The 25878-nt window shown below is 34.2% G+C and overlaps 2 protein-coding genes across 2 annotated transcripts in view; both read right to left on the reverse strand.

Moving 5' to 3' along the window:
- The window catches only part of LOC149776179 (progranulin-like), a 225217-nt gene extending 217610 nt beyond the window's left edge, over positions 1–7607 (reverse strand). Inside the window, exon 1 of the mRNA XM_089942490.1 lies at positions 7533–7607. The gene's annotated coding sequence lies outside the window, so the exon portion shown is untranslated. The remainder of the gene's footprint in view (positions 1–7532) is intronic.
- Positions 7608–16984: 9377 nt separating this feature from the next.
- On the reverse strand, positions 16985–25301 carry LOC149776181 (progranulin-like). The gene is made up of 5 exons (XM_089942492.1): positions 25157–25301; positions 21349–21449; positions 20048–20098; positions 17892–18053; positions 16985–17360 (listed from the first exon to the last, which is right to left on the reverse strand). Exons 3-5 carry the CDS (start codon positions 20096–20098, stop codon positions 17286–17288), a joined length of 288 nt encoding a protein of 95 aa, XP_089798618.1. The 5' UTR covers positions 21349–21449; positions 25157–25301; the 3' UTR covers positions 16985–17285.
- Positions 25302–25878: the final 577 nt, after the last annotated feature.

Here is a 25878-nt window from a genome sequence, read left to right on the forward strand (position 1 = left end):
GAAAAGAAATAACCATCAATTTGCCAATGTGTAAAGGTAGAGTAGTGTGAATATAAACACTAACTCTTTCTTAAAAAATGTGAGGGTATGTGTTTGTGTTTGTGTTTGTAAGTGCTTATGTAAGTTGGTGTGGATAGTAGATTAAAATAATGTTTTTTTGGTGTTTGAGGTGTATATTTGGGGTTAAATTGGATTGCTTTGCGTATGTGGATAGTCTATTGAAGTGGTTAATAAAAAATTTTAAAATAGTGATGGGCAGCATAAAAAAGTGAGTGTTTCTTTTAGGTCCGCGCGTTGGTTTTTGGTCATGATCTAGGTAAGATTAATTTTATGTTTTTAGGGGGATGTTTTCCATCACGTCCGCGCTTTCACTATAAATTGAAACTCGCTGGGCAGTCTAGCTACCCTTGTTGATTGATCAACACAAGAATGAATAGCAGAATAAGCAAACTTCTTGAACTCCAGATACATCTGGAATATGTCAGGCGCCTGTTAAATGAACTGGCCGCGGAGGCTATAGTAGAAGAGGAAAGAATGAAGAACGAAGAGGAGGAGAGAAGACAGAGGGAAGAGGAGGAAAAGAAAATAGGAGAGAGGATGTCGTACAATATTCCCGAGACAGAGGATCGGGGTGTTGAAGCGAATCATCCTCCCTCTGCGCTCCCCAGAAGAATGGTGAAAGGAGACTGGGGAATAAGATGCGTGTGTGGCGCCAGGCCAGGAAGGTGCCATCATTAGATAGGTGCATCTGGAGTTCAAAAAAACAGCCCTTTTAAGGGCTACCCAATACTCTAGAAAAGAAATAACCATCAATTTCCCAATGTGTGTAGGCAGAGTAGTGTGAACATAAACACTAACTCTTTATTCATAGTGAGAGTGTATGTGTTTGTGTGTTTTTGTTTGTAAATGCTCAAGTAAGTTCGTGTGAATAGTAGATTATGGGTTTCTTTATTGTTTCTTAGCGTATGTGGAGAGTATAGTTTGGGTTTGATTATATGAAATGAGAAAAGTGGGGGATGTTTTCCTTCACGTCCGCGCGTTGTCTGGTCATGATCTAGGTAAGATCAATTTTATGTTTTTAGGGGATGTTTTCCTTCACGTACGCGCTTTCACTATAAGAACCCACAGTATTCGTCGTTCAAACCATTCTACAAAGAAGATGGCTTCTAACCAAATTGACAAAATGCAAACATTGCAAGACGTTTTAGACAATTTAGGAATGATGGAGCAGATGTTAATAAGACTCGTTGAAGACCACTATTCCTATAGTCCCGATCGTGTAAAGATGGAAATTAATAACTTAAGAAAGGTAAAGGACATGATAAGTATTGTCATGAAAGAGATAAAGGAGGAGAAGGAGGATGAAGAGGAAAGGATAAGAATACGCAAATGGAACGAAAAAATTGAAAAAGAAGAAGAAAATGAGAAGAGGAAGAAAGAAGAGGAGGAAGAGAAGAAGAAGAAAGAAGAGCAGGAGAAAAAAAGAAAGAAAAGAAGAGAAAGAGTGTAGGAGATAAAATAAGAACTTGGTGGAGAAAAAGAAGAAATTAGAAGCAGAAGAAGAAAACCCAAAGGCCCTTTTCAGGGCCAGCCATATTTCTCGAAAAGAGAATGACTTTTCAATTGCCTACCCCTTTTTTAAAAAAATTTTTTTTAAAAAAAAAAAAAAGAAATCCCATGTTCAATTTCCCTTGACGCTATACAGTCCCACCCTGTTTAAATTCCTTTGACGCTATACAGTCCCCTATTCCCATGTTCAATTCCCCTTGACGCTCAACAGTCCCACGATTTTTCTCCATGTTAATTTCCCTTGTCGCTATATGTTCCCACGATTTTTCTCCATGTTAAATTTCCATTGTTGCTAATCGTTCCCAGGGGGGTCGGTAATGCTAATTCCCATTGTCGCTAATGTATCCCCCTTCACTACTAGCAACGCATCCCACCGGCGCAGCAGTGTCCCTGAAAGTAAAAGCAAGAGTACAGGTCAATAGTATTAGTTGAAGCAGTAGTATGGGGATGATACTAAATATGATGTCGATGTAGTGTTGTTGGTTGGGATGTGTTGTATGGTGGTGGCAATAGTAGTATTAGGACAGAATTTTTTAGTACAAGTAACAAGATTGAAATTTTCTCTAAATTGTATTAAAAGTAAGTTTTGATGAAATTATATTGAAAGCAATTTCCTAATAAAATATGCTGAAATTAAATATATTTATTTCGGTATTATAATTATATACTATTTAACAATGATTGCGCCCTTATGATCAAATATGAACCGTCTTATACATACATTGCCCTGTATCTCAAAGTCTGCAAGAAGTACATTCGCTAGGTTACGTAGATAGAAGAACTAGACAGATTCCGAAGATTTGTCTAGAGGGCAAATGTGCTGATCTTGCAGAAGTAACTACGTAATAATGTACATAGACCCAGACGATAATCTTTAAGAGACTACGAAGCCTCATTTTGAGATCATGGCCAACGCAAAGAACAAAGCTCATGCCCATATTTGGCTTTGTCTTAAGAAACTGATATATAAAGCCTCAGCCACGGGCTCACGCCACTTTGCTAGCCAGAAACTCAAACAGCTTCTGTCTTTGCAGGTAAGATAATCGTCTATGTACAATTTTTCATAGTATAAAACTTTTTAGTGTTATAAGAATTTTTAGTGTTAAGATGTTAATCTAACATCAGTATGTTTAAACATTAGATTATTTTAATATCTCTTTACTGTTCTTTAGTATAATGTACTGGAGGGTTTAATTGTTTGAAGAACTTATATTTACTTGTAATTATATTATTGATTATAGTAAAGAGCAACTTTCGCTACCAACTTCATACTCAGTAATAGCTAATTTAGAAATAAAACACTCTTTAAATAATAGAGTTTAATATGTTGACATTTTAGAATAAATTCAGTAGCATATATTTCAATTACGATATTAGTCTGAAAAATTGAATTTTAGATTCTTTTGCTATCGTGAATTTATTCGATATTTAATTATCTGTATTACATTCTAAACGGCAGATATTATACAATGTGTGATGTTGGCAAGTGAAAGAATATCGTAGTTTTATATGTATCTCTTATATCCGTAATTTAAGCTTATGTAGTTTGATATTGCAATGTAATTTTATATGTTGAGTATTTCAATAAAGTTTGCTAGCCAGAAACTCAAACAGCTTCTGTCTTTGCAGCTCGATCCCGATTACTCTCGCAAGCCAAAGATTCCCCTACATGTAGCTGTATTTACACCGTTATGAGTGGCACCCTCTTTCAAGAGAGCCCATAACTCTTTTCTTCTCTCTCTCTCTCTCGCCATGGGCAAAGACATTTCTTAAATAATCATCATTATTCATAACAAGAGGTTGACGAATATCATGGAACAGCTTGACCAAGATTTTACGAGAAAATCCGTCTCATAAAAGCTGGTGGATAGAACTATATTTTCCTAAATGATCCTTCATTCTCGTAAAAGTCTATGAATAAATTTCTTTCCGATGGATACAAACCTTTCTCGTAAAAGTAGTAATAATAGTCTGAGCTGTTGAGTTTTTGTTTTATAAGTATATCAGTTCAGTTAATATTTCACTTTTTATACTTGTAGTATGACCCTTTATGTCATACAGTCATACAGTCATACTCAGTCGGGTCTTCAGTATAATCAAAGTATGTTTATTAACATCATACAACAACAATGGTAGTGTTGTTGTTCGGCATGAAACAAGATGTAACAGAAAACCAAATCAAGGTGATGATATTCAGTTATCTCAATGGTAATTATCGTTTTGATGCTTTTCAACCATGTTTCTTACCTATATGCATACGTACAGACAGGCATATAAACAGACCGATAGAAAAACAAGACATACCATGTTGTAAGCAAAAATCTTTCATTATGTTTTTGACCCCATCCTCAATAATATTTCCAAGGATATTAATTGGTACCTAAGAGAACTTACTCCAATGTGTGGACAACATCTCCAGCCAGTCAGTGAGTAACAGCACGGTTGAAACCCTGGGCATTTCCACTTTTTGCCTGGGCATAACAGACCAACGTTGCTACTGACAGCCATGGAAGTGCTTACTTGCTTCATTTCAAGTAATTCCTGTGGTTTCTCGGCCTAGTCGTATAAATATTCAGCTATGTTAGTAAGATCTTCTGATGAAGAAGTAAATAGCAGCATCTTTGATACGAACGTATGCGACAGGCTCTTTATTTGAAAGCTGATATGGAATCTTAGTTTGACAAATTTTATTTTCGCTCAGATGATGAGGTAATTTTGTCTTCGCTCAACCTAACTTTCTGTGTGATAATTATGTGTTGTTATGTGCTGTTATTGTTGTTATTGTTGTAGGGGTAATTTTGTGCCTCATTGTGTAGTATGAGTACTAGTAATTGTTATTTCTGTACTGTAATGGTAGCAGTGTTGTTATTGGTGCTGTATTGAATACCTATTTAGTTCCGGTAGTAAATGTAACTCAAAACCAATAGTGGTTCAAGTAAGGTACAGTTCTTGACGCGTATGACAACGGTCAGTATGTAGAATAAGAGTCATGCTCACTGTAACAAGAAATGTCACTACCTTCTCGTTGAAAAAAATAATTGTGCTTATTAATCACTTTCTAAGATCTGCTGTTAAATGGCATGAAAATAGAATGGTATTTATAGAATTGTTCTTTGTTTCATATAGGCTTGTTCAAGAGTAATATTTTTTAAACGAAAAACCCGACGATCGATAGTAAACATGAGCCATCTAAACGACTGGTTCTGGATTTGTTCCAATAAATTTGCTTGTTCTTTTCCTTTTAAGGGATGTTTACAAGAATATTGTTACTACAAGGCTCTAAAACACAAAATAAATTTTCAAATATTCAAACCTTAGTATGTATTTAATGTATGCTATTAGCTGAATAATTCGTGCCATTATGTCAATCAACCTTACCTGGAACCTCCTTATTACAGTACTTACAAGACAAAAAATGAGTGCCACGCTTTTGGGACCACAAACTGAAAAGGTCCTAAAAACTGTGTCAAAATGTAGAGAATATAGTTCAAATGAATCTATTTTATTAGTGAAGACAATTATCACGGTTACAAGCCAGTAAACGATTGAAATGTATTGCTTAGCAACGGTTGCTTAGCTTTTGATATCACACACTGTCAAGGTCCCACATGATGTTAAAAGTAGAGAATGTAGAGTAATTCAGGTATATTTTAATAGCAGCGACAAAATAGCAGCTTTACGTAATATTACGTGACTGCACAGAATTACATTGGACATGGTAGCTTTTAGGATCACGCATAGATTAGGTTCTACAGCAGTGTTAAAATGTCTAAAATGTATAGAGTAATTCGATTTTAACAAGTTGATACCTATCAGTAGAACTTAGGTCAAATACTAAAATCACATCACATTAAGTCAAGGGGAAATATAAACAAATTGATATGCTTTGATACGTTATACAAGATCTTTTATGTAAATATGTGGACAGGTCCTACAGAAGGTAGTGAAGCTATCAATTCAGCATGGAGACTGAGATTACATTTTTTTTCACCAAATGTTATTTTTCAGGCAGACAGCCAAGAACGTTAGTTGATACATAGGTTACATGGCTAAACATTCCTGCCCATTAATTAACGCTAAAATAGTGTTGCAGTCTTTGGACAGTTTCACAGGGAGGTAAATAATTTTGGCACCAAAGTTTGGCACCAGGATTACTTTATGTTTTATTTTACTGTTTGATGCTCTCCCTCCACCCTACCCCTTTTTATCCCCCAGCCACGTACCGCTCAGAGTATGGTAAAATTTCTGTTAAGATTTTGTTTTCATGAAAAACCGATCATGCATTATATATTTTTGTCAGAATTATTGGGGACAAAATTATTGATTTACATGAGACTGTATAATACCAATACTATTTATTTTGAGATCGTAACTATTTCAGATGCAATGGTGAGATAAGAAAGTTCGCCGAGGTATGCAGTAAAAGGAATAGCAAATTTTCGAATATTGAACACCATACACGTTATTCATTTGGAAATTTAGGACACGGGATAGATTACTGCCCATAAAATGTTTGCGAACTGAACATTCCAACATCAATAAATGTGGTATCTTAAACAATTCTGACTCTGTGATCTAACCTTCTTTTACATGCATTTTACGCAATTCACTATAATTCTATGTTCGTTACACTTAATTATCTTTGTACTATTCATTTCCTTGACTATTTAATTTTAAACGAACAAATGTCGATTAATGATATAATTATTTATATACTTACTTTGACAAAGAATGTATTTGCACACCGCCAAAAGAACAAGCATCTGTAAATAGAGAAAGAATAGAAATGACTAAATACCTACCAATATACGTACTTGCAGTATATATATATATATATATATATATATATATATATATATATATATATATATATATATATATATATATATATCAGAATCTGACAGGTGTTCTTTGGAGTGCCGCAGGCAGTAGCAAAGCCTTCTAAGAACTTTCATTTGTTTTACCTTTTACTAGCATCATTTATTTGTTTTGGGGAGCACAACGTGTTAAACACTTGTTCATGTTTTTTTTTTAAAGCAACATTTTAATCCCAATGGTCGATGTCTAGTTAGTACTTTGTGGTCACAAACGAAAAATTGTTGCCCCACACCTGTTTTGACAGCGAGATTATGTAATCTTTAAACTTCAAGCCTTGTTCTGGAGATTTAAATGTTTCTTCCCTTGTACAGGTCATATACTGTTGCATACCATTCTTTATTGTACACTCAGTGTGTTCTGACTCTATGGTTGTTGCTTGAATCGTAATGAAAATGGTCATATCGACCGATAAAAAGCAGAGTATTTTAATACAAGAAATCAGTTTGTAATTATCAATTTATCAGTTTGCTCGTTTCTTATGATATTATATAGTACTTTGCATATAACATATTTTCTTAAACGCTATTGATTTAATATAAACGTCCTACGAATTTCGTCTCAGCTCAGCATGTGACAGCTTTTCCCTTTTCATTATAATAATTTTTCTCATAAATATATTTTGCAGGTTCTGAATATGCGGTATATGTGGTATGTTTGCTAACGAACCATTGTAATAAAAGAGGCTATGAACGGAAACATTTTGTTGGACATCACCGACTACTCGACAATGCCTAATGACTACACAACTGGTGAGACATGCTTGCTTAAGATAGGAATAGAGAGATTTTGTCTAAAGTATTTACGGTTGTCTCAGACACTGATCGGTGTACGATTATGACGGAATTTGCAACATAACGTCTTGCACTTTTTTAATGCTGGTAGCGCCATATAGAGTTGCTGTTGTTATTCCAGAGAAAGGTTCGGATTTCGGTCGGGTATTTCTTAATAAATGTTACTCTTACATTTTCTACTCTAAACCGTTTGCGAAATAGTACATTTTGTAAAGAAATATTCAGTATTACTCGATTAATGAATAAGACATTATAGAAACAATTATAAAATCATTCACTTATTAATATACTTACCTTGAATTCAGCAAAAAACTTGCGTAGTAATTTGATCGTATTCTCTTCTAGCTTTGCAGCATTTGTCCTGCTTTGTTTCTTTTATACAGTGACAACCGCACCTATTTGTCGTCCAATAAAAGATGTACCTCATTTAAACAAGTAAGCGTGTGATGTGATTTGGATGAACTCTTTTCATTGAGTAATACTCAACTCGAGATTGAAGATACAACACACACACACTTTATCTCTTTGATGTATATATAAGGTGAAGTTCAAGGACGAATATGTTATTTAACTCTCTTCATACGGGTACCATTGATCTACATCTAAACAAGAAGTACGTTTATCTTTAAAGCGACAAACTTCCTCGTTGTATGTATATTTGAAGACTAATGGTACGACTGACCATACAAAAATCATCTTTAACTCGAAACGAAATTATTCGTATAACCATGTATCATTTAACGAGAAGTATCACTTAAAGACTTATACGTTTACTTAAGAGAAACTTTAATCAGGTAAGAGAGATTGTATGACTCGTTCCAATGACAACGTATATTGTTGAAAGAAATTAATCAGTCGAAAATTCGTCTAAATGGTTCTGTAAATATACAGTTATTCTTAAGGATTAGATTTTTTACGAAGTATATTTGTGCATTTAGGTTACTTTGTATGCTTGCATTCAGCGAATTTGCTGCTTATATTTCTTCAGTTATGAGCAAATTTGTGACAAGTACAATTTGCGTAGAATAGCAAATTAGAACAGCCATTCATGCAGCATCATTGTCTCACAAAATAAGCTGTCATACTCTCACTAAATGACTGTTACACATTTTTCAAACACAATAAACATACATACATACACACACTTACACATACATACATACATACATACATACATACATACATACATACATACATACACACGGAGGTAGCATATAGATATGTAAACGACTGACCAAAATGGATATAATATGTACGAATTATAAAGAGATACGACATGAATTAAGAAACAGTACATGGAGACAACTGAGAGAGGCAGAATATAAATAGAGTCAAAAAGCAGCAGTCAAAAGCAAACAAAGCTGTAGAAGTGAGATACGTACGAGACCAATGTCGAATAATATGCCACCAGCGACGGCAATTGTCCTTGGATGGCCCGTATAACCCTTTTGTACAATGTTTGATCCGGAAGTCTGGGTGTGTGTCGAAAACACTTATCAGCTTTATTTAGCTTCTTAAAATATTTGTTGAGACTTTCATAAGGACCAACTCAAAGCCACCAGAAACCATATGAAGATTTATTTGTAAGCAACTTATGTTTGTCCACAACACACATAAGATGAAGAAAACGTATTTTTGCCAGAAGGTAAATTATTTGATGGCGGTAGAAAAGGAAAAGAACAAACAACTTCAGAATCAATCAGTGTGTAAATATAGTAACCTAATATATTCTGGTATATTTTCTAATAAATATGAGTAATTTTCTGTTTCACACAAACATAGCATGTATATAAAACAAAGGTTGTTAATATACAATACTCATTTTTGTGAATTGAGAAACTATGAGATTAAATACACTGGTCACAATAATAACGAATTATGAACATTAAAATAAGCTGTAAATTCTCTGCGTAAAACCTCTCTTCACAAAATGCGAAATCACTTTCAAGGCATATCTGTTGAAGACTTCTAAACTTCAAACCATTCGAACATAACAGATCTTGCACAAAATCCTACTCTGGATATCTTTACTTTGTAAACCTTATTATAAGTTATATATCGAAGACGTACTTGAGCAAAAAGATAAAGTCAATTATCAAGGTCACTGTAACAAGAAGCAGATTCATGGTTACAGTGCAACATCTCCATCAATATCCTCCAATGAATTTTGTTGATAGCTTGCACATGCAAAAAGAAAACAAAATTGTTGATGTGTTCAAGATCAAGGTCACGGTGATTGAAGGAAGATAATAGTTAATGTATATTTCGTACAGTTCTCAACCATATATATTCATCAAGGATGGAGGAGTTCCTGCACTTAAGGTATGGACGACGCCTATTCTTTTGTATTTAAAATGTAACAAACCCACAAGCTCATTGCAAATGAAAGGAAAGGTTCATGAATATGTTTTATCGTAGAATCATATTTTGGATGGCATGCACTTAGAGAAATAAAGACGTCTGTTGTTTCGAAGCCCAGAAGTCTGCTGACAGAACCATTGCTATATTCCTAACAAAGATAGAATGATTTCTGCTCAGTATCTTAAGTTCAAGATCGCAAATATTGACAAAAGTCCAGGTCTTTGTATCCACTGGTAAGAGTCTCAGGAGCCAACTTCTTCGTACTAGATCATACAAGGCAAGGAAGATAGTTAAGATAGCCGTGAGTGTATAATGTATCGATGACGGTACTCTTGGTTATTAACGTTTCACTTGATAATATTTTGTTGCGTCTGTCACAGAGCCAACGATTTAATTTTCTAACGTGATTTTCCGTATGACCTAATATTTGTTAAACATGATATACTAGCGTAATTTGCAATTATACAAAACCATTTTGAAAAATAGGAACAAAAGCATATTTTGCCATAAATGATTTATTTGAAACACACACGTACACATATCTACATAATGTAGCAGATAAGTTTCCTAACGAATATGCGATACATTTCGATTTCATGTGAACACAAAGCATCATTTCTGAGATTGTGAACTTGTCGATTCTGAGCTTTCTGTGAGTTTGTATTTGTGAATAAGAATTATTGATATGAGTGAGCATAGAACACATATAACTCTTTGTTAAATGTGTCACGAAAGTAGTGCTGCAGTTACTTAATCAAATTTTATGCAGACGATCAGTGAGCTCCAAGTTACAAAGAAAGACAGTCAAGATAAACTATTCTGAACAGGCTGAAAATGTTAGGAACCTTCAGGCAGATAAAGGATAAAATCAGATGAGAAGAAAATCATTATTGGAAGTAGAAAAAAAAAACAAAATGTGCATCCATATGAAGTAGCTGACGGTCCGTAGCCAGGACCATATACTAACAGTAAAGTAACTGATGGTCAATAGCCAGGACCAGGTACTAACAGCAAAGTAACTGATGGTCAATAGCCAGGACCATATACTAACAGTAAAGTAACTGACGGTCAATAGCCAGGACCATGTACTAACAGTAAAGTAACTGATGGTCAGTAGCCAGGACCATGTACTAACAGTAAAGTAACTGATGGTCAATAGCCAGGACCATGTACTAACAGTAAAGTAATTGATGGTCAATAGCCAGGACCATGTACTAACAGTAAAGTAACTGACGGACAATAGCCAGGACCATGTACTAACAGTAAAGTAACTGACGGTCAATAGCCAGGACCATGTACTAACAGTAAAGAATGGATGGCATTTTATGACAGTGCATGATAATTGCGAAATAATGAGGTCTGTGTACACAATTTGTTTTCGCCGCTTGGAATTAGAAAGATCAAAGTGGGTTCGTCTGAAATACTGTACGATTGTGACATCAGGTGTCCATGGGGATCGTTTATCTTGTCCCCTTTGCAGTTACTGCAGTGTACTAAAATATGTTCATGTTTAAGATGACCGGATGCATGCATTGTTGAAAATCTACTATTTGATTTTTTAATCGTTTTAATCTTATTAATATCTCTGCCACTGTGTGACATTGTTACAGTGGCTTTTTACCGAAACGATATATAAACCAGACATAGTCTCCATGTTGAACTACGAACCAAATAGGTAAAATTGATTAATTCCACTTCCATAACGAAATGCATAAACAAGACATCTTTTCAATGACACTGGTAATCATGTAAACGAATAGGCATGTGGCTAATACTAATGCATTAACTTCCAGTCAGAATTAAATGATATATTTCGACACCTTTGACTAAATGAAATATTGAAGAGAATTGGTACCACACGTTACGCATCAGAATGGTTTACTGCTAATGCAGATAGAAAATTCCAACAACTGCTTTATTTATCTTTGAAATCGTTTTGGTTATTGGCTACATAGTATAATGTTTACTGCGTGTGGGAAAATATTGAAGCCATGCTATCCACTAACAAATCATTTGCTATCAGCTTTCACGTGTGTACTATCCAACATTCAGTTATCTACAATCCACCGACAAAGTAAACGTATCTACCATCAACACAATGCTTGAAATATATCCAGTACTCAGTTACCTGCTATGGACAAACCAACTAACCGCTAGTATCCAGTTATTTTCTATCTACTAGCCATATATACCATATATATATATATATATATATATATATATATATATATATATATATATATATATATATATATATATATATATATATTACTAACTTTAATAGGATCCCCTTATAAGGTTATAAGTTCAGCCTTTTATAAAATATTTCTACAATCATCCTCTTAATCCTTCCATATTAACGCCTGCTCACCTACTCACCTCACACATTTAGATGTACACGAGGCGGTATAACATATCATTTAAATCCCTTATCAACAAAATTAAGTTCATTATCTCAATTACCATCCGATAAGTCCAATTATAAAATAAAAATCTCTACCTTCATATATCACCCTCACATTATGGTAGAGAATTCGATGGTAGGTACCTGGGTGCTGAATCTCGTATAACTTTGTGTTGATGTTGATAGTACATAGTTAGTGAACAGTAGATAAAGCAAATTTAGTCTGGGTTCTGGATATTAGACAGCTAAGTATTCGATAATATATAACTAGTTGGTAAATATCATTTAACTCTGGGTTTTGTAGTACAGTATTGGTTGGTGGAGAGTAGATTACTGTGTACAGGATTGTATATAATTGGTACCAGGATAGTAAATAAATTGGTTCTAGATAGTGGATAATGGGGTCTTGGTAGTAGAATATCTTTTAGTTGATGGTAGATTATTGGTTACTAGATAGTTTATAATTTTTGTGTGAATAGTAAATCACTGGGTGATGGATACTGTATAGCTTGTTATTGATGGTAGATAATTGACTGATGTTTAGCATGCCCCTGGTTGGTGGATATTAGATAATTTAATGTTGATAGTTGCAAATTGGTTGAATAAATAGTGTATATAAGAGCGCTTCATAGGAAACAACTGGATGATGATAGTGTATAAGTGGCTAGTGGATATCGTATAATTGGTTGTTGGACATAAGTCGATTCAAAATTAGAACCAATATGTATATGTCAAACAAAGACGGAGCGGACATATCGTCCAACGCCTCATATGTGCTCAGTCATGTGCCTTGATGTAGTCTATGAACACAGGTGACAGACATATGTAGTAATACTTTGAAAACACGGCTGAATCTAAACAAGCATTTTATCTGTCTACAGATAGTTAGCAAGCATCTCTGCGATGAAACCTTATAAAAAAGTTTCCTTTCGTGTGTGTTTTATTTGAGGAATCGGACTTTTAGAATACAACTGCGGATAAACTGACCACCATATAACTTTTTATTACGGTTGTAAAGGGGGCGTCCATTTTCGGATCAGTTGAAATGCCACCATTAAGGTACTGATAGGATTAAATTACAACTATTACAGCGCCCATGAGTCTAGTCCCAATCTATTTTAAAGTATTTTCCACGTCTTCTTTTGGTGATCATTGGCTTAGATTTAGGTTTCTCTCTACAGTTGTTACATACTTCTTAAACTTGGACCAGCATGTGGCGAAATTGTGTGCATTTCCAACAAGCTTGATGGTGGAATATTGATATACCTAAATTACTCTTGTATGTACTAGGACTGAAATTTCTTTATATGTGATATCAGGGAAATAATGCGCTGCTTAAAGCAAACAGCTGTCTGAAAAAGCTGCTTCCGTGTGATTGAATTTTTTCAAAGTACACAAGTCGTAGCAGTAATTATAATAGGGAAAATGAGAATTGCCAGAGTGAACACTAATGACTTCAGAAAGTGCAATAAATGAATTATAAAGTATCAAAACACGGAACGAAGTTTTATTGCTGTGAACAGGATCAAAAGGAGCCAGCATTGTTTTGAGAAATGTGCAACTGAAGGAAGGCCGTGCTCTTGTAATACCAAAAGGACACCAACAAATCCTGTAGTAAAATAAAGGAATTTAGAATTGTTTTAGAAACACATAGCATATAAAAGACCCTTTGAAATAACCAGGCTGAAATCTGTGAGAAAGAACCTGAGGAAAACCACATAAATGTTTTCTTTAAAATTCGAACCCTATGGAAAAGTTTGCACCTGTAGAGCGGAACCATAGGCATTTTTGATGCTGATATAAAAGCATTCGTTTACTCTTTAGGGTTTGTGCATATGATTTGTCTGTCTGTGTGCATTTTGGCGACAGTACACAGTGAGTGATTCTCTCATTCATGCGTGTCCGAAAGTGAAACGTATGACCCATGGCACGTTGTTTTTGTTTACAGTTTAGCCTATCGAAACGTGCAAGCTATCCTATGACAAAATGTTCCACCTTGAGGTTATGTTTCAAGATACATTAGGTTAACATGTGATTCAGTAGGATTTGGACACAAAGGAAGGTTCAGTACTGATAAAGACATGAAAACGCTATGCAGGGATGATAATTGTTATATCTGCCCTAACGACTGTCAGAGCTAGATACTGTATATACTGTATTGAGACACATTTATTGAATATCTCATTTATTCGCACACAATTATTAATTCTAAACAATTGTGGAACAATATTTCGTGCACTATTTATCTTCAAGTGTAAGTCTTGTTATAATTCAGGTTGTTACAGCATACATTCCTCTGAAACATTCAGGGGGCCCCGAGTGGCCGAGTGGTCTAAAGCACTCTCCGTTACGGATCACTGCCATCTCACCTCTGTCTGCGTGGGTTCGAGTCTCGGATTCAGCCAATGTGGGTATGTGAGAAAGCTTGCCAGTAGCTTCTCGAGGATCGGTGGTTCTTTCCGGGGATTTCTCGGGTTTTTCCTCCACCATTAATACTGGCCGCCATGCATAGCCTATCGTGTGCTGAAAAATGGCGTTAAGCCCTACATCATCATCATCTGAAAAATTCCTTTCTTAACCAGAAGCAGTAATGGTGGATTTTCTTTATTATGCTTCAAGTTGTGATATCATACTTCTAAATCTAACTAATTTCATCGAATTGTCTCATTAACGATGCTCGCGTTATAAAAACTATGTCAGCTAGAATATGTCATCAATTTCAAACTGTCACTTGACCAATCCGCTGGCCTCGGATGCGGGAGGTTGCGTGTTCGAATCCCTGCAGAGTCCTGTTAAAGACTTATAACAATGGTACTAACAGCTGCCTGACTAGACTCTCGGCATTAAGAGGTTAGTGTTAGGAATGGTCGGCCTGGTGATTTGATACTGTGACTGGGTCGGACATGATGTTACATGTCTGCGGCATGATGCCCCAGTGCTAGACATCACTATAAACTGCCACACTGCAGATATCGTATCGATATGACTGAAAAATTGTTACAGCAAGTAAGCAACGTTAAAAGTCCACATCACACACACTCAAACGTTCACTTCAGTTCACGTATTTGTCGCGTTTACTAACTTTATTAAAGGTTTTTTAATTGAAAAAAAGAAACACAAATGAATGAATTAAGTAATGAATTCAGCAAATAATAACTTAAATTATTCGAATAATAAGTAAAATTATATTCAGTTCACTTGTAAAAGTTACATCAACTGATGATATAAAAGATATAAACTATTTTGTCATTCAAAATGGTTATTGTATTCACAATATACACGAGATATTAGAAGAATAATTTTGCTGCACATACATACATACATACGCAAATAAATAACTACTCTCAAATTCGCCATTAACGAATTCCAGTGTGTTTCAACATATTCGCAATAAAGGATGCCGTTTAATACATAGCAACGTGTTTATTACAAGGAAATTGAAAAGCAGAGAAAATATAATAAGGACAAAGTCTGCTGAAAGAACGTGTAACACCATTATCTATATAATCATTTTTTCATTTTATTGAATTCATTTATGAAGTTGGCAATCGTAAAGATCGTCAATTATTTTTATGATAAACAGCATACAGGAAAAATGTCTCAAATAAGTTACATGATGAAACTGCGGAAATAAATCTATATTTTCAAGAATTTAGTTAGATAATATCATATCGCAATAAAATTAAATTTTACATTCCAATTTCAATAAATTGAGGGAAAAAATCATAATGCCAATATTGTTTTCTTATTTGGGGTGATATATGGAGGGGTTACATGAAACTGGCATGGGTGATATATGGAAGGGTTACATGAAACTGGCATGGGTGATATATGGAGGGGTTACATGAAACTGGCATGGGTGATATATGGAAGGGTTACATGAAACTGGCATGGGTGATTTTCATTTAAATTTGGAATAGGATGGTTGGGTTCTTACTAAACTTTCCCGCACGATCAGCATATGAATTCGAGCAAAAATACTTACAAAAAAAGTTAGATTTTACTTTTCTACTTTATTTATTTGATTTTGAAAGTGTGTGTTCGGAAGATATTTCTTAATTCCAGTAAGTGGCCATTTATTAGGAGCGACGTCATAATGCTTGGTATTCACGAAACTTGAAACTTTATGGTAGCACATATTATATGCATAAAATGGATCCTCGCTAATTTATAAACATAAGGAATTCGTGGAATATAATAAGGTATTAGTGTTTAGTAATTTGAGGAATAATTCTTTGTGCTAGGAATGGTATGAAGTTTATCCTAGACTGATGCATTCATGTGTAAAACATCATGGGTTAAGTTTACTCGTTTAGTACAGACCTTGATCTTCTGTAAATTGCTATTTCTCATAAAATCGTAAATGTAACATTTTCTTCTTTGGCTGCCAAAGCAAAACCCCATGATTTTTTTTATTGGCTTGTCGCCATACTTTCGTATATTTGACCTAAGACTCCCTCACAGGAACCTCAAGGTTGTGATCAAACATACCTGTCTAACCAATCTGGCGAATTTCTACTCAGCAGTTTAGGAGGAAATGAGATAACCTTAGAGATGGACGGACGGGAAGACAGATGAAAGGTTTTACAATATCCACTAACTCAAGCATAGGGACAAATATCAAACGTCAAAGAAGCACATTTTTTCTAAAACTTATAACAACTGTTACCGTTGTACATTGTTCCAACCTGTTAGTCTCATTTCTAAACTGTTATGGGTGGGGAGCAGTGTGCCGCTCACTGCCAACATAAAGTACATAAGACAGTTTAGTAGAATAATTTCTTTCACGTTCGTGATACAAGCTTTTAAAACTTGTCAAGAGAAATAATTTTACATATTATTTTAAACAACAAAGTAAGAATAGCAGGTTGCTGCTATTATAATTTTTGCTTCAAAATTGTTTTATAAAAATGTACCACCTTAAAAATGCTACATTTACGACCTGCATTTATAAAAGAGAAACAACACTGAGAACATTGAGTCAGAAATGGGAGGATTTATTGACACTTCAAATACTAAATTTTTTCAACGTTATTATTATTATTATTATTATTAAAACTTTTGTCACCTGTTAGACATCATTACATTTCTTGATATTTATGTTTTAGATACTTTTGTACTTTATCAAAAATTGAATTTGTTGTGGAAGATACAAAACGATGAGTAGCCATTTTTCGGAAGAAAAGAAAACGTGGCAGATGTAACTGCGCTGAAATTTGGAGTCAGTATTTTTATTATTGAATTCCTTAAAATTCCGTTTCATTTAAGAACACATGTATGCCTTATAGACACCACAAACCCCAGATACACGACTGACCGCTGGGGCAGCAACGTAGCCCACCGGCACAGCAAGTTCCCTGAAAGTAGAAGTGAGAGTACAAGTAAATAGTAATACTAGTAGTAGTAGCAGTACGATAACAGTGGTACCGTGGATGAGATCATGGGAATGTTATTAAATATGATGTTGGTAGTGTTGTTGGTTGACGTGTGTTATGTGGTGGAAGTAATAATAGTAGTAGTAGTCAAAGCCGTTGACTCTTTGTCGTAAAAATGCATTAGTACTTCTGTTTCTATATTAGTAATTGATGTCTTTATAGTAATCTAGAGTATCTTTGTTGGCCATGAAACCGTGTCAAAAAGAAAAGTGAATCAAGATGATGCTGTGTAGTGGTGTCATTGGTAATAACTGTTTTTGGTGCTTTTCAACGATAATGTTGCCTTCATACATACATACATACATACATACATACATACATACATACATACATGCATACATACATACCAAGCAACGGACAGACAATGGTGTAAACTTAAACTTAGAATAGGTTATCGAACCCTTCCTCACTGATTGTAGAATAATAGTTCCAAATAGGGTTAAGAGCACTTACACCAGTGTATGGGCAACATCTCCAGCCACCTGAAGAGTAACAGCATGGTTGAATCCCTGGGCAGGACCATTTTGGGTCTGGACATATCAAGCCAACGTCGCTACCTTTAGCCATGGAAGTGCTTAACTGTTTCATTTTAGGTAGTTCCTGTGGTTCCTCCGCCTGGTCATATAAATATTCAACTATGTTAAAAACATCTTCTGATGCAGTAGTAAACATGTTCAATGACCGAAAGCATGAGGTTATCTCCTAATTTAAAATCTGACAGTGAAATTTAGATTTATGACAGTTGCAAATGTGTAAAAGTCAAGGATGTTCATGAAATTTTGACGTCGCTCAACCTACCAAATTCTGTTATGGTATTGCTGTGGTGTGTTGTTGGTGATGTTGTCGATAGTAATTGTAATACTATCATGATTACCAATAAGAGTATTAGTATTTGTTGTTCCTGTGTTGTAATGATAGTACTGTTAAATGTTACTGTTGCAGTTATTGTTGCTATTTTGTATATCTATTTATTTCTGGTAGTATATGCGTGGCAAAGACAATAGTGATACAAATAAGGTGTAGTACTTAACGCATCGTACAATAGTCACAACAGTAAGGCTCACTCAGACCGTGAGTATAGTCACTGTATGTTTATTAAAATACTTCATACAAAATGCCATTTATCTACACACCGAAAAACATTGTCCATTTTAAAGACAATTAATTGGTCGACACGGCCTATGGTAGTGCTAATTTTTACGAATAAAAAATATAAAAATCATTTTTAGAATTGTTACAAGAAATCTCACTACCTTCTCATTGAAAATAATAAGTGTACTTATTAATCACTTTTCTAAAGTTTGTTGTTAAATGGAAAGAAAATAGAATGGTATTTATAGAATTTTTCTTTGTTTCGTATGGGCTTGCTCAAGAGTAATATTTTGAAACGAAAAATCCGACGATCGATCGAAAACATGAGCCATATAAACGACTTGTTTGTGGGTTTGTTCCAATAACTTGCTTGTTCTTTTTCTTTTAAGGCATTTTTCCAAGAATGTTGTGACTACAAGACTCTATAAAACAAAATAAATTTTCAAATCTTCAAACTTTAGTATGTATTTAATGTATGCTATTAGCTGAAGAAATTGTGCCATTATGTCAATCAACCTTACCCGACACCTCCTTATTACAGTACTTACAAGACAAAAAATGGATGCCACGCTTTGGAACCACAAACTGAAAAGGCCCTAAAAGCTGTGTTAAAATTAAGAGAATATAGATCAAATCAAGTTATCTTATTAGTGAAGACAATTATCAGGGTTACAAGCCAGTAAACGATTGAAATGTATTGCTTAGCAACGGTTGCTTAGCTTTGGATATCACACACCGTCAAGGTCCTACATGCTGTAGAAAGTAGAGAATATAGAGTAATCCAGGTTTATTTTAATAGCAGCGACAAATAGCAGTTTTACGAGATATTAAGTGACTGCACAGAATTACATTGGACATGTCAGTTTTAAGGGCCACGCATAGATTAGGTTCTACATTAGTGTTAAATGTCTCAAGTGTATAGACTAATTCGAGTTTGACAAGTTGAAACGCATCATTAGAACTTAGCTCAAATACTAAAATCACATTACATTAAGTCAAGGGGAAATACGACCAATGTAATAAGCTTTGATACGTTTTACAAGACTTTTTATGCAAATATGTGGACAGGTCATACTGAAAGTAGTGAAACTATCAATTCAGCATGGAGACTGAGATTACATTTTTTTCACCAAATGTTATTTTTCAGGCAGAGAGCCAAGAACGTTATTTGATACATAAGTTACATGGCTAAACATTCCTGCCCATTAATTAACGTTAAAATAGTGCTGCAGTCTTTAGGTTACTGGCTATAATAAACATTATTCGTCTGGACATTTAGGACACGGGATAGGTTACTGGCTATGAAATGTACGCATAATGAGCATTCCTTCATCATTAAATGCGGTATCTTAAACAATTCTGACACAGTAATCTAACCTTCTTTTACGTGCATTTTACGCAATTCATTATATTTCTATGTTCATTACACTTAATAATCATTATCCTATCTATATCCTTGACTAATTAATTTTAAACAAACTACTGTCAATTAATGATTGAATTATTTGCATACTTACTTTGACAAAGAATGTATTTGCCAATATGCACACCGCCAAAAGAAGAAGCATCTGTAAATAGAGAAAGAATAGAAATGACTAAAAACCTACCAGTATACGTACGTGCAGACGTACTTGCAGTATATATATATATATATATATATATATATATATATATATATATATATATATATATATATATATATGTGTGTGTGTGTGTGTGTGTGTGTGTGTGTGTGTGTCAGAATCTGACAGGTGTTCTTTGGAGTGCTGCAGGCAGTAGCAAAGCCTTCTAAGAACGTTTATTGGTTTTACCTTTTACTAGCATCATTTATTTGGTTTGGGGAGCACAACGTGTTAAACACTTGTTCATGCAATTTTTTTAAAGCAACATTTTAATACCTATGGTCGATGTCTGGTTAGCAATTTGTAATCACAAATGGCAAATTGTTGCCCCACATCTGTTTTGAGAGCGAGATTATGTAATCTTTAAACTTCAAACCTTGTTTTGAAGATTTAAAAGTTTCTTCCCTTGTACAGGTCATATATTGTTGCATACCATTCTTCAATGTAAACTCATTGTGTTCTGACTCTATGGTTGTTGATTGAATCGTAATGAAAATGATCATATCGACCGATAAAAATCTGAGTATTTTAATGCAAGAAATCAGCTTGTAATTATCATATTTTTTATCAGTTTGCTCGTTTTGTATGATACTATATAATGTTTTGCACATATCAGATTTTTCAAAGCACTATTGATTTAATATAAATGTCCTACAATTATCGTCTCAGCTCAGCACGTAACACAGTTTTTCCCTTCTCGATTTCATAATGTTTCTCATAAATGTATTGTGCAGATTCTGAATAAGTGGCATATGTGATATGTTTCCTAGCGATTCATTGCAATAAAAGAGGCTATGATCAACGGAAACATTTTGTTGGACCTCACCGGTTACTCAGCAATGCCTAATCACTACACAATTGGATTAGACAGGCTTGCTTAAGATCGGAATTGAGTGAATTTGTCTAAATTATTTGCGTTTGTTTCAAATTCTGATGGGTGTACGATTATGAAGGAAAGTTGCAACTTTACGTCGGGCACTATTTAAATACTGGTAGCGCCATATAGAGCTGTTGTTACTCCAGGAAAAGGTTCAGATTTCGCTAGGGTATTACCTGATAAATGTCACTCATAAATTGTTTACTCTAGATCGTTTGCGAACTAGTACATTTTGTAAAGAAATATTCAGTATTACTCGATTAACAAATGAGATATTAAAGAAACAATTATAAAATCATTCACATATTAATATACTTGCCTTGAATTCAGCAAAAAACTTGCGTAGTAATTTGCTTTAATTTTCTTCTAGCTTTGCAGCTCTTGTTCTGCTTTGTTTATTTTATACAGCGACAACGGCACCTATTTGTCGACCAATAAAAAAATGTACATCATTTAAGCAAGTACGGGTGTGGTGTGATTAAGTAAAACTCTCTTGATTATGCAGCACTCAACTCTAGATTGAAGCTACAACACACACAATTTATCTCTTTGATGTATATATAAAGTATTTTTCGCTGAACGTCAAGGACAAATGTGTTTTTTAACTCTCTTCATACGAGTACCATTGATCTACATCTAAACAAGAAATATGTTTATCTTTAAAACAACAAACTTCCTCGCTGTATTTATATTTTAAAACTAAAGGTACAAATGACCTCGAAATAATCTTGATATTCCTTTTAACTCGAAACGAAATTATTCGTATAACCATGTATCATTTAACGAGAAGTAACATTAAAAGACATACGTTTACTTTAGAGAAACTTCAATCCGGTAAGAGATTTTGTATGACTCGTTCCAATGGCAACCTATCTTGTTTAAAGAAATGAATAATTCGAAAATTCGACAATTTGGTTCTGTAAACGTACAGTTATTCTTAACAATTAGATTATTCACGAAGTAAATTTGTGCATTTAGTTTACTTTTGTATGTTTGCATTCAGCGTATTTGCTGTTTATACTTCTTTCAGTGGTATGCAAATTTATAACAAGTACAACTTGCATAGCATGTCACATTAGAACAGATGCACACATAGCATTAATGTCTTAAAAATAAACAGTCATACTCTCTCTGATTGTTACAAATGTTTCGAATATAATAAACACACACACACACGCACAGATATATACTACTTGTTTTTCGATCGTTTTAATCTTATTAAGATTTCTTACCTCTGTGTGACATTGTTACAGTGGCTTTACCGAAACGATATATAAACCAGACGTAGTCTCTACGTTGAACTACTAACCAAATAGGTAAAATCGATGAATTCCACTTCCATAACCAAATAGGTAAAATCGATGAATTCCACTTCCATAACCAAAAGGTAAAATCGATGAATTCCACTTCCATAACCAAATGCATAAGCAGTACATATTCTCAATGACACTGGTAATCGTGTAAACGAATAGACACGTGGCTATTAGTCATGCATTAACTGCCATTTAGAATTAAATTATATATTTCCAAACTTCTCATTAAATAAAATATTTTGTAGGATATTTGTTTCTAAATTCTTTTCTTAAAGTGTGTATATATATATATATATATATATATATATATATATATATATATATATATATATATATATATATATATGACAAGTACATACAAATGCATTGTTTCTCCTTAATACATTTCCGTAACGTAGCGCCGGTACATAAGTACCATAAAATACAAATCACAACTCAAAGACCAAATACAGGGAACTATTTTTCCTACGCTACCTTATTTCAGTCAAATCATGTTTTTAAGCCTCATTTCGCCTGTAACTCTAAAACATATTTATTATCATAGTAAGAATAAAAGGCGTCTCCAGATAACGGGACAGTCTCGATCATTCAATTGTACGATTTACCAGTCTCTGTCATGAATAATGCACATGGCGTCACACAATCAGTTCACACAATTAGATTTTAATAGGGACTATTTTGCGATAGGGACACTTATGCGGCTCTGACCTGAGCTCACTTAAACAAAACCATGCCATCATAAAAAATAAACTTTTGGTGTGTTTCCTATTGAAGAGATCTCATCATGCATTGGTTTATTAATGAAGGGGATTGCACTAAAGTGGCAGATTTTTGTACACCAAAAAATAAAAATGTGTTATTGTCTGGGACACTTTAAATTCTAAACCGTAGTCTTGTCAATAAAATTATTTTAACTGAAGATTGGCATGCAGATCTTTGATTATTTTATTTTAGAATAAGGGACACATTCTCTGTATTTTCACACAATTCTGACAATTCATTTTCTTCAGACTCCTGGACACCATTTTTACTTATATATACAACAAATATTATATAAAGATTCAACATGATAATTTTAATTTAGTTGATTAATGTGGATGGGAATTATATGTATCAGGTGAGATTACTGCAATATTTAGATTGAATTGATTTATATTAAGTATCAAAATACATGCTTATTGACTGTCCCCTATTTGATTGTATAATTTCTAACACTGTGTATATGTGTGTGTCCCCATTCTGTATATGTGTGTGTCCCCGTTCTGATGGCAAAGAATCTCACACAGTGTTTCTTGGAAATCAACAACAAATCAATTAGAAATGACACGTATGTATCAAATGTATATTCAAATAGATCTTTATCGCTAATAATTTGTTAAATAAAAATGTCCCCGTTTTGATGGTAAAAATCAATTGTCCCAGTTTTGTAGGTTTTACAAGAGTGTGCGTGTGTGTGTGTGTGTGTGTAGTATGTACGCTGTATCAATGATATACCACGAGATATATACATCTTTCATTTAAAGGAAACGAGACTTGGCAAGTTTTTAATGAATAATTTATACAACGAGCGTTATATCATTGATACAGCGTACATACTATACATATATTTTATTTATATCAAATGCACATATTTGCGCTTTGAATGGAGTTACGATATGCTTCGGGCAACTGTATATTGACTGAGTGAATGAACTCCTCACATCCACGCGAGTCTGTCCGCTACAAAATGTAGTTTTACGATTTTCTTGTTGTTCACACTCACATATGCAAATTATTAAGTTGATTGTTTTATTTTTGAGTTTTGTATTTTTATTCACATTTATTAAATAAATATAACACACACTAATGATTTAACCATGAAATATAGTTTTCATGAAGAAAGTCGTGCACTACAAACACGGTTGGTTAACTTCATATACACTGAACCTGAGCTGTCAGGCAATCACGTACTGGCGTATGGAAATCAGCGTGGAATAGAAACTAAGCGAAATGTCCTACCAACAAGAGGTAATTAAAATATTTTAATATATTGCCAGTTCATCTAAGTAATTATTCTGCTTTAATTAACATTTATAAAGACTATAAAATTCTCTCTCTCTTTCTCTCTCTCTCTCTCTTTCTCTCTCTCTCTCTCCCCCCCCCCCCCCCCCCGGACGGATTGACTAAACTTTACCATCATTGATAGGTCCAGGGTTAAGGTCGTATGACACAAGCGAAAATTCCCAACGCTCGCATTTTCATCGATTTTCGCCCGTATCTAGCTACAATAATCCGGAGGGGGGGGGGGAGTACGCCCATTGTAATATGTTTAAGAACCGACAACAACAAAGCATTAAATACGCTACATAATAACCGACAAATTTAACATGTAGGATAGGCCTAGTGTCGACTGGTTATTGCAACTATGTCACATTGCTATTATGAACACTGTAAATAGATCCTAAGGAAAGCGTTAACATACCGTTACGACGAACCAGATTACTTTAGATTACTTGGTACAAGTTCAGTTTTAATGTTTTCGTCAGTGCAATATGTTTTTCTCTCTTACTCCATACATACATACATACAGACATACATACATACATACATACATACATACATACATACATACATACATACATACATACATACACATGGAGGCAAGATATAGATATGTAAACGACCGACCAAAATCGATATACATATGAATGAACATAAATAGATACGGCATGGATTAAAAGACAGTAAATGGAGACGAATGACAGAGGCTGGATAGATATAGAGGGTCACGGAGCATCACTCAAAGCAAAACAGCTATAGAAGAGAGATACATACCAGACCAATGTCGAACGATATGCCACCAGCGACGGCAATTGTCCTTGGATGGCCCGTATAACCCTTTTATACAATGTTTGATCCGGGAGTCAGGGTGTGTGTCGGAAACACTTATCAGCTTTATTAAGCTTCTTAAGATATTTGTTGAGACTTTCATAAGGACCAATTCAAAGCCACCAGGAACCATACGAAAATTTATCTGTAAGCAACTCATGTTTGTGCACAACACACATAAAATGAAGAAAATTTATTTTTTCCAGAAGGTAAATTATTTGATGGCGGTAGAAATGAAAAAGAACAATAAATTTCAGAATCAATGAGTGGTATGAAGTAGTAACCTAATATAATGTCGTATATTTTCTAAAAACATGAATAATTGTCTGTTTCACACGATCTTAGCATGTTTATAAAACAAAAGGCTTGTATCATACGAGACTCATTTTATGAATGGAGAAACTATTAGATTTCATAAACTGATCAGAATAATAACGAATATCGAACGTTAAAATAAGCTGCAATAACCTCCCTTTACAAAACACCAATCACTTCAAATTATTGACATTGAACATAACATCTCTTGGACAAAATCCTACTCTGGATATATTTACTTTGTAAATCTTTATAATAATCTATATATCAAAGACGTACTTGAGTAAAAAGAAAGCACGATGATTGTTTTGGGTCAAACGTCAACGATCAAGGTCGCCGTGACAACAAGCAGA

This window comes from Sinohyriopsis cumingii, chromosome 18, assembly GCF_028554795.1.
Source record: "Sinohyriopsis cumingii isolate HCF-2022 chromosome 18, ASM2855479v2, whole genome shotgun sequence".
Lineage (NCBI taxonomy): Eukaryota > Metazoa > Mollusca > Bivalvia > Unionida > Unionidae > Sinohyriopsis > Sinohyriopsis cumingii.

Bases quoted from the DNA above. Each gene is read 5' to 3' on its own strand.
- LOC149776181 (XM_089942492.1), bottom strand. From the start codon at position 20,098: ATGCTTCTTCTTTTGGCGGTGTGCATATTGGCAAATACATTCTTTGTC. The intron at 18,054-20,047 runs GTAAGTATGCAA...TTATATGACCAG, and splicing joins CAAATACATTCTTTGTCAAA to GCGGAGGAACCACAGGAACT. The intron at 17,361-17,891 runs GTAAGTGCTCTT...TTCTACTTTCAG, and splicing joins GATGTTGCCCATACACTGGT to GGAACTTGCTGTGCCGGTGG.